We start from the raw sequence: 11404 nt of genomic DNA, 5'->3' as shown, positions 1-11404 counted from the left end.
TTGTGTAGAGACCTAGGCGCGACAGATATACAAATGCCACAGAGCGTGTTCTCTGTTCCGTTTTTATTGATGAGTTTGGGTTGTAATAAAGACTTATGCTGATTATTATGATTGTGTGGTTATCGTTAGCAGTGACTCCTTGTCAGCTCCCTCGCTCTGGGTATATAGTTACAGAAGTAGCCTGCGCTTCTGCTGTCAGCACACACAGATTTCATCCAGTGTGCACTGTTGTATGTGAGCGTGTGCGTGTGATTTGCATGTCCCCACTTGTACCTGCAGGAAGAACTCGGACGAAGCCGACCTGGTCCCTGCCAAGGAAGCCAATGTGAAATGTCCTCAGGTGGTGATCTCGTTCTACGAGGAGCGGCTCACGTGGCATTCGTACCCCTCTGAAGACGACGACAAGAAAGAGGAGAAGAACTAAGGGCCCCATGTCTGCTGTTCACACCAAGCTTGGATAGTGTGTGGGGTTCACATGCCCGTGCTGGGGCGGCACCTGCAGGAGTCTGTGCCTGTATTTTCCATACATAGCGGTTTCTAGAGACGCCTGTCTGAGTCAGGAGGAGCAGAGGATGAGACGCCCTACAAGCTGCAACTCCTTCACAATAGTGTTACAAACTCTCTGCAGTTTTAGCGAGTAGCATGTATGTCCTGTCTGGCTATTAGTGATGTCTGTTGAGGAGACATTGAGGTCACGGGGGGTGGGGGGGTCTGAATGTTTCCATTTTTTGAACCATTTAAAGAAGAAAACAAACCTCTTACCACAGATGCGGATCCTGCAGCTTGCTCACACCTCCAGCTGTGTCTGGCACAAAGGGCACGTGCGCTCCCATCCCTGGGCGCGGTCTGTGTCCCAGACATGGATCTGCAGGCGCCGCTCATGGCTTCTCTAACACTTCCCTATGATAAAGCCTTTGCAGTTCCCGTAGCCCAGGCCCAGCCCCTCACACGGGGATTATATATGGAATCACTGTATAAAACGGTTTTAGCTGTAGTCTTTTTTAAGCATGTGTTTTAGGTTTCTGTGAAAACAATAAATGTGAGGTAAGTGGAACTTCGTAGGCAGCCTTTTGTCAGTCGATCATCCTTAATAAAACTTTTAGATTTATAAGTCACTGTTGGGTTTTTTTCTGTCCTTTAAAGTTTGATATAGAGATGGTAACTTTTTTTTCAAGCAGAGCGTGTTTACACGCACACGTGCACACACACGCCAACTGATTTCTGCGCATACAGCAGTGTCTTATTCTCAGCAAGAGCTAGAAAGACAAACTCGTTTTATCCCAGCAGTGTCAGTGTGACAGGAGTGGGGGTGTATGCTCCCCAGAGGGTAAAGGACCCCACTGTGGCAGAGGCACATGTATGTATGTACAGTATACGGGGCTTTGCCTCTAGCAGTGGAGTTACACGTGGGATGTCTGACCTGTGCATGAATGTGCTGGATGACAGGGTTAACATGTCACTAGCGCTGGACGTGGTTTCATTACTGACCTTTAGTGGGCAGCAAAGCACAGGAGAAGAGGGACAATTCCTCTGCCAGGCGGGGAAGAGATGGAGTTACAGGCGTCTGCGGCCCCCACCGCCGGCTCAGTGCGGTGACATGTTCTGGCATCATTAGACAGCTGGGGGCCCCTGTAATGAGGATTCCCCCCCCTAACTCCAAGTGACAGAATAAAGATCAGACTTCCAGGCCCCCATAATAATAATATTGCACCGTCTCACATTGTATGACATGCTCTGCTGAGACCTGGACGTGCAGGGAGTCACTGACGTTTTCGGCTATCAATCCTGGGCTCGGGAGGCAGAGATACAGGATTAAGGCTGTATGGGTCACATAGCAAAGGATACCGCTCCCCCCACCGGCCCTGGCTGCATTTACCTTCTGCGGAGCTGCCACATGGCTTTTTATGCTGCAGATATGGGGAAGGTACATCTGGCTACATCTGTATAAAAACCACAGGCAATGTCTAAGTAGGGCCCACACGTAAACTCTTGCTGCTGCTGCTGCCCGCAGCCAAACAGACACAAGAGAGACTGAATGAAGACTGTCCCTGCGGTGTATACAAGTGATGACAAAAGGTCTTATCACAGGTGTCCCTGCGGTGTATACATGCCGCATAAGCTATGGGGACCCATTAGATTGGGGGGAGGAGGGGAAGATGAGCAGTCAGGATTAACCTACAGAACAGGTCCCAGGAGGAACTGACCCTTCAAATAAAACCCAGAACCTAGCAACGTTTCCATTCACAATCTGGTCACGTCTCCACTGGCAGCTGGACTAAGGTGGACTCCTCCACAAGGCGGTCACAGTCTCAAATACACACAACATGAACCCAATAACTCAGCATGGAGAAAAAGAAGGGTGCAAATAGCGGCACAAACTAAACTATGTGAAGTGCAAATTAGTAATAAACACTTGAATATACCCAGCACTTACTAGGCAAGGCTGCCAGGAATAAAGGACCCAAAACAAAGTCAAAAGAAAATACAACAAAAACAATACAAACCGGCACCTAAAATGTCCAAAATCAGTCTGATAAAAGTCCAAGTGAAGAAAAACTTCAAAGTTGTGCTTGAACTTCTGTACTTCCAAAATTGGTTGAGTCCACAGCCAATTGACTCGTGATATGTGGAATAAAAGGGAAAAATATAATAGTGTAATACTGTTGATCAGACAAACATGTAACACAAACACAAGACAAACAACCACTTACAACAATAAACAGTGAAAAGCAAGGCTGAGAAAGAAGAGCTAATTTATTACAAATAAAAAATAAATGACAAATATGAACAATGAGCAGGCAACTGGTCCAGTTAGTGTAAAACTGGAGTCCTACTCACAAGAAGCTGTGAGTAAAATCACAGTGTGCTGCAGCCTTGGGAACCGCTCGTCCTCCGGTGGTGTCTGGCTGCTTCCCTGCGGCTCAGACACTTCCACGCTCTCCTGGATCCTGAGGTCTTTTGCTGGAAGGTGTGCCGGCGTTTCAAGCACTTGTTCCTGCTGCTACCACACACTGCGCACTACTACGTCGCCTGCGACTGTTAATGATGACGAACTCTTGCATTCTGACCCTACGCATTTCGTGTACATGCGCACTTCATCAGGGGAACACCTCCAGCAAAAGACCTCAGGATCCAGGAGAGCGTGGAAGTGTCTGACAGCCGCAGGGAAGCAGCCAGACACCACCGGAGGACGAGCGGTTCCCAAGGCTGCAGCACACTGTGATTTTACTCACAGCTTCTTGTGAGTAGGACTCCAGTTTTACACTAACTGGACCAGTTGCCTGCTCATTGTTCATATTTGTCATTTATTTTTTATTTGTAATAAATTAGCTCTTCTTTCTCAGCCTTGCTTTTCACTGTTTATTGTTGTAAGTGGTTGTTTGTCTTGTGTTTGTGTTACACGTTTGTCTGATCAACAGTATTACACTATTATATTTTTTCCCTTTATTCCACATATCACGAGTCAATTGGCTGTGGACTCATCCAATTTTGGAAGTACAGAAGTTCAAGCACAACTTTGAAGTTTTTCTTCACTTGGACTTTTATCAGACTGATTTTGGACATTTTAGGCTCCGGTTTGTATTGTTTTTGTTGCAATAACTCAGCATGGTATGTACTGCCTGTGTATGCCCTCTGCCTCAGATAGGTATGTACTGCCTGTGTATGCCCTCTGCCTCAGATAGGTATGTACTGCCTGTGTATGCCCTCTGCCTCAGCATGGTATGTACTGCCTGTGTATGCCCTCTGCCTCAGATAGGTATGTACTGCCTGTGTATGCCCTCTGCCTCAGCATGGTATGTACTGCCTGTGTATACCCTCTGCCTCAGATAGGTATGTACTGCCTGTGTATGCCCTCTGCCTCAGATAGGTATGTACTGCCTGTGTATGCCCTCTGCCTCAGATAGGTATGTACTGCCTGTGTATGCCCTCTGCCTCAGATAGGTATGTACTGCCTGTGTATGCCCTCTGCCTCAGATAGGTATGTACTGCCTGTGTATGCCCTCTGCCTCAGATAGGTATGTACTGCCTGTGTATGCCCTCTGCCTCAGCATGGTATGTACTGCCTGTGTATGCCCTCTGCCTCAGATAGGTATGTACTGCCTGTGTATGCCCTCTGCCTCAGATAGGTATGTACTGCCTGTGTATACCCTCTGCCTCAGATAGGTATGTACTGCCTGTGTATGCCCTCTGCCTCAGATAGGTATGTACTGCCTGTGTATGCCCTCTGCCTCAGATAGGTATGTACTGCCTGTGTATACCCTCTGCCTCAGCATGGTATGTACTGCCTGTGTATGCCCTCTGCCTCAGATAGGTATGTACTGCCTGTGTATGCCCTCTGCCTCAGATAGGTATGTACTGCCTGTGTATGCCCTCTGCCTCAGATAGGTATGTACTGCCTGCGTATGCCCTCTGCCTCAGATAGGTATGTACTGCCTGTGTATGCCCTCTGCCTCAGATAGGTATGTACTGCCTGCGTATGCCCTCTGCCTCAGATAGGTATGTACTGCCTGTGTATGCCCTCTGCCTCAGATAGGTATGTACTGCATGCGTATGCCCTCTGCCTCAGATAGGTATGTACTGCCTGTGTATGCCCTCTGCCTCAGATAGGTATGTACTGCCTGTGTATGCCCTCTGCCTCAGATAGGTATGTACTGCCTGTGTATGCCCTCTGCCTCAGATAGGTATGTACTGCCTGCGTATGCCCTCTGCCTCAGATAGGTATGTACTGCCTGTGTACGCCCTTTGACTTTGCTTAACCCCTCGCGTACCTTGCCTGCTATTTGGACTACGTGTGTATGGCCTGGAATTGCTCGTCTCCACTCTGATTAAATACTATTTCTTCATTCTCCAGCATTCATCGAACTACAATTCTGCGTGCAAACGTTACACAGCTTTACACAAACTCTACACCGCGTCAGAGAGAATCTATCACAAACTCCGTTTATTCTTAGAAAATGCCGGTTTTCCATACAATGTTGATCTGTAGTTCCATGGATGACTTTTTATGGAACGTGCACAGTTCTAACTCTCGGAACAAGTACCGCACCTGTAGAGTAGCACATCCTACACCTAAATGTAGCAGAGATTGTATGTAATATGTCAGTGTTATACACCTGAGTAGGCACAGGCGTTACACACACACTGCTATTTCCCCTCATTGAATACAGTAGTTATAGAAACATCCCCTCAGACTGGAAATGTCTCACCTTGTACTCAATACAAACCATTCTGCCCACCTCCTACCATCCCATGAGGGGAGCCAGGGGCATTGCCAGTAGCACACACTGGGGGACGTATGAGGAGACCGTTACCGCGTATCTGGGGGTCCTCGATCACAGAAAGTCATCTGCAATTTGAGGACCATGACCCACAAAACCATACACTGGGTCGGGGAAATGCAGAATGTTTCATGGGGACCCAGACCAACCCACCCTGCTCAGCCAAACATGGTGGCTCCCAGACTGTCAGACCACCTTATCAGCCACCGGACCCCCATAAAACGTGTTAATATGCAGAGTAATAAGCCCCTTCTGTCCCACGCCTTCACGGGCTACCTCCGGTCTTGGCACGGCATTGCCATGGGCAGAGGTTTCTCTCCACTAACAAAATGGCAAGGGCAAAAAGGATGCCATGCCTTGGATTCTCACTACAAGTAGCAGGGGCTGTTACTGACAGCCCCTTACTGGGGTGGCTTCCCCCCCAGATCCCTGCCCCTTGACAGGACCTCAGTGGGGTCACTGTCCGCTCCTCCTCATGCAGGTTCACACTTCAGTCCCTGACACAGCTGATTACATTTCAGACAAGTTATAGGATTAAGAATAAAAAAAAAACCCAAACACTACTTTTTTTTTACCCTCCCTTTTGCCGACTTCTTGCGAGAATTTGCGGCTTGCTGCTGCCGTTGTCCAGCTGGTCTCCCCGTGTGTGGGGCCCGGGTACACGCAGCCCGTGACCCGCAGTATGTGGGTGACGTCTTCCTGATCACTCACTGGGGTCAGTCTCGTGTGAAAGGTTTGATACGGAGGCCTGAATGAAAGCATAGCCCACACCCCCTGTCCTGTAACATTCCTGGAGTCCACTGCAGACGCCCTCACTTCCTCCGGTCCTTCCTGTCTGGCCGCCGTCCCTGTTGCTCCGCTGCACCGCGAGGCATGAGGACGACGCCGCCATCGCTGGTGTATTGCAGGGCGTAGCGCTGGGGGGAGTATGGCCGCCCCTCCTGGTCTCTTACCTGGCTGAACACCTCCTGGTACAGGCTCTCCACCTCCTGCTTCATGCGCTGCAGACATCGCAGGTTTTCCCCCTTCGCCCGCAGCTGAGCGCAGCGCTCGCGGTTCAGGCGCTTCACCTCCTGCTCCAGGTTCAGAATGGTGTCCAGCTTGCGCTTGCGGCAGTTCTGGGCCGCCATCTTGTTCTTGCCCCTCCTGCGGATGTCGCGCACTAGTACGAGCTGTGGCTCGCTCAGCTGGTACTTGGTGAGTAGCTCATTGAACTCCTCCACGGGGAGGTTAATGATCTTCTCATTGCTGAAGGGAATCTTCATGGCTCTGGCCCTCTGCTCGTCACGGCCTGCTTGTCTGTCCAGGAATCCCGCCTGCCGCCGGCCGCCCCTCCGCCCCGTGTCCTGCTCTTCCTCCGGCTCCTCGGGTGCCATGTTGTAGGTGTGATTGTGCCCTACGTACTCCAGGAAGGGCAGATGCTGGAATTGAGCCGCACCCTGGGAGCTCATGCGGCAGAACTTACTATATTCCGGCTGGTAGCCACTGGCTTCATCAAAGTCCTCCAGCTCCGCCATGTCAGACTCGGAGCTGTATCCCACTGCCCCCTCCTCAGAGAACGAGGAGGAGGAGGAGGAAGAGTTCGAGCAGGAGGATGACGATGACTCCGATCCGCTAGGAGACACGGGGCTGCGACTGGAGTCCAGGGAGAGGCCGGAATCGGAGTCTAGCTCCTCCTGGAGCCGTGAGGCCTGCACGTGACTGAAGCCTTCCTCCAGCGCCAGCTCCATCAGGCTGATCTCATCCAGGAGAGCTTCATCCAGGAGTCCACCGAGTGGGTCCGGCAGGGTCGGGGCTGAGGTGTCATTGGCCGAGCTGTTGAGCTGTGGGGGGAAGAGGATCCCAGTCAGGTTGGTGAACCCAAAGGTGGAGTTGAGGTCAGTGGAGTTATGGGAGGAGAGCTGTGGCCCCGCGGTGTCCGAGGCTGGGAAGGGTTCGGTTATTGGAGTAAAGACGGATGACTGGTTGTAGGAGCAGCTGGGGAGAGAGGCCTGATGCAGGCTCTGGAGGGGGGGATCCAGGCTCAAATACAGGGGCTCAGCAGCAGAGCTGTTCCCTTCCATGTCCTGAGGAGACAAAACAGGTCAGGAGCTCAGCAGCTTCAGAGCGTGCGTACCTATTACAGGAAGAGCTGCCCAGCCGCGCATGGGGTCCCTAGCGGAGCTGCCCAGCCGTGCATGGGGTCCCTAGCGGGGCTGCCCAGCCGTGCATGGGGTCCCTAGCGGAGCTGCCCAGCCGTGCATGGGGTCCCTAGCAGAGCTGCCCAGCCGCGCATGGGGTCCCTAGCGGGGCTGCCCAGCCGTGCATGGGGTCCCTAGCAGAGCTGCCCAGCCGTGCATGGGGTCCCTAGCGGAGCTGCCCAGCCGTGCATGGGGTTCCTAGCAGAGCTGCCCAGCCGCGCATGGGGTCCCTAGCGGAGCTGCCCAGCCGTGCATGGGGTCCCTAGCAGAGCTGCCCAGCCGTGCATGGAGACCCTAGCAGAGCTGCCCAGCCGTGCATGGGGTCCCTAGCAGGGCTGCCCAGCCGCGCATGGGGTCCCTAGCAGAGCTGCCCAGTCGTGCATGGGGTCCCTAGCAGGGCTGCCCAGCCGCGCATGGGGTCCCTAGCAGAGCTGGCCAGCCGTGCATGGGGTCCCTAGCGGAGCTGCCCAGCCGCGCATGGGGTCCCTAGCGGAGCTGCCCAGCCGTGCATGGGGTCCCTAGCGGAGCTGCCCAGCCGCGCATGGGGTCCCTAGCGGAGCTGCCCAGCCGCGCATGGGGTCCCTAGCGGAGCTGCCCAGCCGCGCATGGGGTCCCTAGCGGAGCTGCCCAGCCGCGCATGGGGTCCCTAGCGGAGCTGCCCAGCCGCGCATGGGGTCCCTAGCGGAGCTGCCCAGCCGCGCATGGGGTCCCTAGCGGAGCTGCCCAGCCGCGCATGGGGTCCCTTGCGGAGCTTCCCCAGCCGCGCATGGGGTCCCTAGCGGAGCTGCCCAGCCGTGCATGGGGTCCCTAGCGGAGCTGCCCAGCCGTGCATGGGGTCCCTAGCGGAGCTGCCCAGCCGTGCATGGGGTCCCTAGCGGAGCTGCCCAGCCGTGCATGGGGTCCCTAGCGGAGCTGCCCAGCCGTGCATGGGGTCCCTAGCGGAGCTGCCCAGCCGCGCATGGGGTCCCTAGCGGAGCTGCCCAGCCGCGCATGGGGTCCCTAGCGGAGCTGCCCAGCCGTGCATGGTGTCCCTAGCGGAGCTGCCCAGCCGCGCATGGGGTCCCTAGCGGAGCTGCCCAGCCGTGCATGGTGTCCCTAGCGGAGCTGCCCAGCCGTGCATGGGGTCCCTAGCGGAGCTGCCCAGCCGTGCATGGGGTCCCTAGCGGAGCTGCCCAGCCGTGCATGGGGTCCCTAGCGGAGCTGCCCAGCCGCGCATGGGGTCCCTAGCGGAGCTGCCCAGCCGCGCATGGGGTCCCTAGCGGAGCTGCCCAGCCGTGCATGGGGTCCCTTGCGGAGCTGCCCCAGCCGCGCATGGGGTCCCTAGCGGAGCTGCCCAGCCGTGCATGGGGTCCCTAGCGGAGCTGCCCAGCCGTGCATGGGGTCCCTAGCGGAGCTGCCCAGCCGCGCATGGGGTCCCTAGCGGAGCTGCCCAGCCGCGCATGGGGTCCCTAGCGGAGCTGCCCAGCCGCGCATGGGGTCCCTAGCGGAGCTGCCCAGCCGTGCATGGGGTCCCTAGCGGAGCTGCCCAGCCGTGCATGGGGTCCCTAGCGGAGCTGCCCAGCCGCGCATGGGGTCCCTTGCGGAGCTGCCCAGCCGTGCATGGGGTCCCTAGCGGAGCTGCCCAGCCGCGCATGGGGTCCCTAGCGGAGCTGCCCAGCCGTGCATGGGGTCCCTAGCGGAGCTGCCCAGCCGTGCATGGGGTCCCTAGCAGGTACCTGCAAATCCATGAGTGACATCAGGTCTTGCCATTGGTCCTCAAGGTCCAGGGGGTTTCCCGAGTCCGGGAGCAGAGGCGACAAGAGACCATCTGACCGATCCGAAGCCACCGACACAGGACACTGCTCAGCATCCAAGAGATCGGAGGGGACAGCAGCTGGAAACTGTAGAGTGCAGGGGTCAGTATACAGGGGGCAAGCACTAAAGGCAGGGGTCGGCATACAGGGGGCAGGGGTCGGCATACAGGGGGCAGGGGTCGGCATACAGGGGGCAGGGGTCGGCATACAGGGGGCAGGCACTAGGGGCAGGGGTTGGCGTACAGGGGGCAGGCACTAGGGGCAGGGGTCGGCATACAGGGGGCATACAGGGGGCAGGCACTAGGGGCAGGGGTCGGCATACAGGGGGCAGGCACTAGGGGCAGGGGTCGGCATACAGGGGGCAGGCACTAGGGGCAGGGGTCGGCATACAGGGGGCAGGCACTAGGGGCAGGGGTTGGCATACAGGGGGCAGGCAGTAGGGGCAGGGGTCGGCATACAGGGGGCAGGCACTAGGGGCAGGGGTCGGCATACAGGGGGCAGGCACTAGGGGCAGGGGTTGGCGTATGGGGCAGGAACTAAGGGCAGGGTTGGCGTACAGGATGCAGGTGTCAGGGTACGGGGGCAGGGGTTGGCATACAAAGGGGCACTAAGGGCAGGAGTCAGCAAACATGGATGGGACCATGAAAGAGTGTGTCACAGATCCCCCACAGCTCCTCTTGCCCTTATTAACCCTGTCAGTGCTAATAAACGGCTCTATGGTCGGATTATGGCTATAATAGTTACAGTGACTCACCTCAGCACGGTCGGCAAAGGGGAAAGTCACATCCAGGAGACTCAGACATTCCTCCAGGGACAGCGAAGTCTGGTCCTACAAGGACAGACACGTTCAGCTCTGCACCCAAGGACAGCAGTCACAGTGACATCACAGAGGGTCACCTACCTCCTGCGGTATGTTCTCCCCTGTCTCTCCATCCACCTGAAAAGCAGGTCCCACAATCTCAGTTGTGACGCCATCTCCCAGCGGCTCCCGTCTCCCCTCACTTTCCTTCTGACGTTGGCGGCTATCAAAGCTCTCGCGTCCAGCCCCCAGGTCAATATCCTGATGCCATAATATATCGATCAGGTCAATGTCCTGCAAAGAAAGGGGCTGGTGTGAGTCATGCAGAGACCCACGGAGAGAGAACGAGACCCTCAGAGAACAAGATCCCCACAGAAACTTCCAGACATACAGAAACCCAGAGACGTACACACCCATTCTGCACAACACTCACAGCTTATACACACCCATTCTGCACTCACAGCTTATATACAGCCATTCTGCACAACACTCACACAGCTTATACACACAGCTTATACACACACCCATTCTGCACTCACAGCTTATATACAGCCATTCTGCACAACACTCACACAGCTTATACACACAGCTTATACACACACCCATTCTGCACAACACTCACAGCTTATACACACACCCATTCTGCACTCACAGCTTATATACAGCCATTCTGCACAACACTCACACAGCTTATACACACAGCTTATACACACACCCATTCTGCACTCACAGCTTATATACAGCCATTCTGCACAACACTCACAGCTTATACACACAGTTTATACACACACCCATTCTGCACAACACTCACAGCTTATACACACAGTTTATACACACACCCATTCTGCACAACACTCACAGCTTATACACACACCCATTCTGCACTCACAGCTTATATACAGCCATTCTGCACAACACTCACACAGCTTATACACACAGCTTATACACACACCCATTCTGCACAACACTCACAGCTTATACACACACCCATTCTGCACTCACAGCTTATATACAGCCATTCTGCACAACACTCACACAGCTTATACACACAGCTTATACACACCCCCATTCTGCACAACACTCACACAGCTTATACACACAGCTTATACACACACCCATTCTGCACAACACTCACAGCTTATACACACACCCATTCTGCACTCACAGCTTATATACAGCCATTCTGCACAACACTCACACAGCTTATACACACAGCCATTCTGCACTCACAGCTTATATACAGCCATTCTGCACAACACTCACACAGCTTATACACACAGCTTATACACACACCCATTCTGCACAACATTCACAGCTTATACACACACCCATTCTGCACTCACAGCTTATATA

General features: G+C 54.5%; 2 protein-coding genes across 3 annotated transcripts in view; one reads left to right on the top strand and one right to left on the bottom strand.

Moving 5' to 3' along the window:
• CBX1 (chromobox 1) overlaps positions 1 to 1115 on the top strand; it is an 18294-nt gene extending 17179 nt beyond the window's left edge. The window contains exon 5 of the mRNA XM_075581004.1: positions 280 to 1115. Within this exon, the coding sequence (XP_075437119.1) occupies positions 280 to 424 (145 nt within the window). The 3' untranslated portion in view covers positions 425 to 1115. The remainder of the gene's footprint in view (positions 1 to 279) is intronic.
• A 3805-nt stretch (positions 1116 to 4920) lies between these two features.
• On the bottom strand, positions 4921 to 10483 carry NFE2L1 (NFE2 like bZIP transcription factor 1). Of its 2 annotated transcripts, none has more exons than XM_075581001.1 (4): positions 10154 to 10483; positions 10007 to 10081; positions 9175 to 9339; positions 4921 to 7345 (listed from the first exon to the last, which is right to left on the bottom strand). In XM_075581001.1, the coding sequence occupies exons 1-4, from the start codon at positions 10466 to 10468 to the stop codon at positions 6092 to 6094; spliced, it is 1809 nt and encodes a 602-aa protein (XP_075437116.1). In that variant the 5' UTR covers positions 10469 to 10483; the 3' UTR covers positions 4921 to 6091. The 2 variants fall into 2 exon arrangements, with proteins under 2 accessions (XP_075437116.1, XP_075437117.1); XM_075581002.1 differs by having other exon boundaries at positions 4921 to 7102.
• Positions 10484 to 11404: the final 921 nt, after the last annotated feature.

Source organism: Ascaphus truei (genome assembly GCF_040206685.1).
Source record: "Ascaphus truei isolate aAscTru1 chromosome 23 unlocalized genomic scaffold, aAscTru1.hap1 SUPER_23_unloc_2, whole genome shotgun sequence".
Taxonomy (NCBI): domain Eukaryota; kingdom Metazoa; phylum Chordata; class Amphibia; order Anura; family Ascaphidae; genus Ascaphus; species Ascaphus truei.
This window is presented reverse-complemented; position numbering and strand designations above follow the sequence as displayed.

Bases quoted from the DNA above. Each gene is read 5' to 3' on its own strand.
- NFE2L1 (XM_075581001.1), bottom strand. From the start codon at position 10,468: ATGGGTGTGTACGTCTCTGGGTTTCTGTATGTCTGGAAGTTTCTGTGG. The intron at 10,082-10,153 runs GTAGGTGACCCT...CTGTCCTTGTAG, and splicing joins GGGAGAACATACCGCAGGAG to GACCAGACTTCGCTGTCCCT. The intron at 9,340-10,006 runs GTGAGTCACTGT...TGCACTCTACAG, and splicing joins CCTTTGCCGACCGTGCTGAG to TTTCCAGCTGCTGTCCCCTC.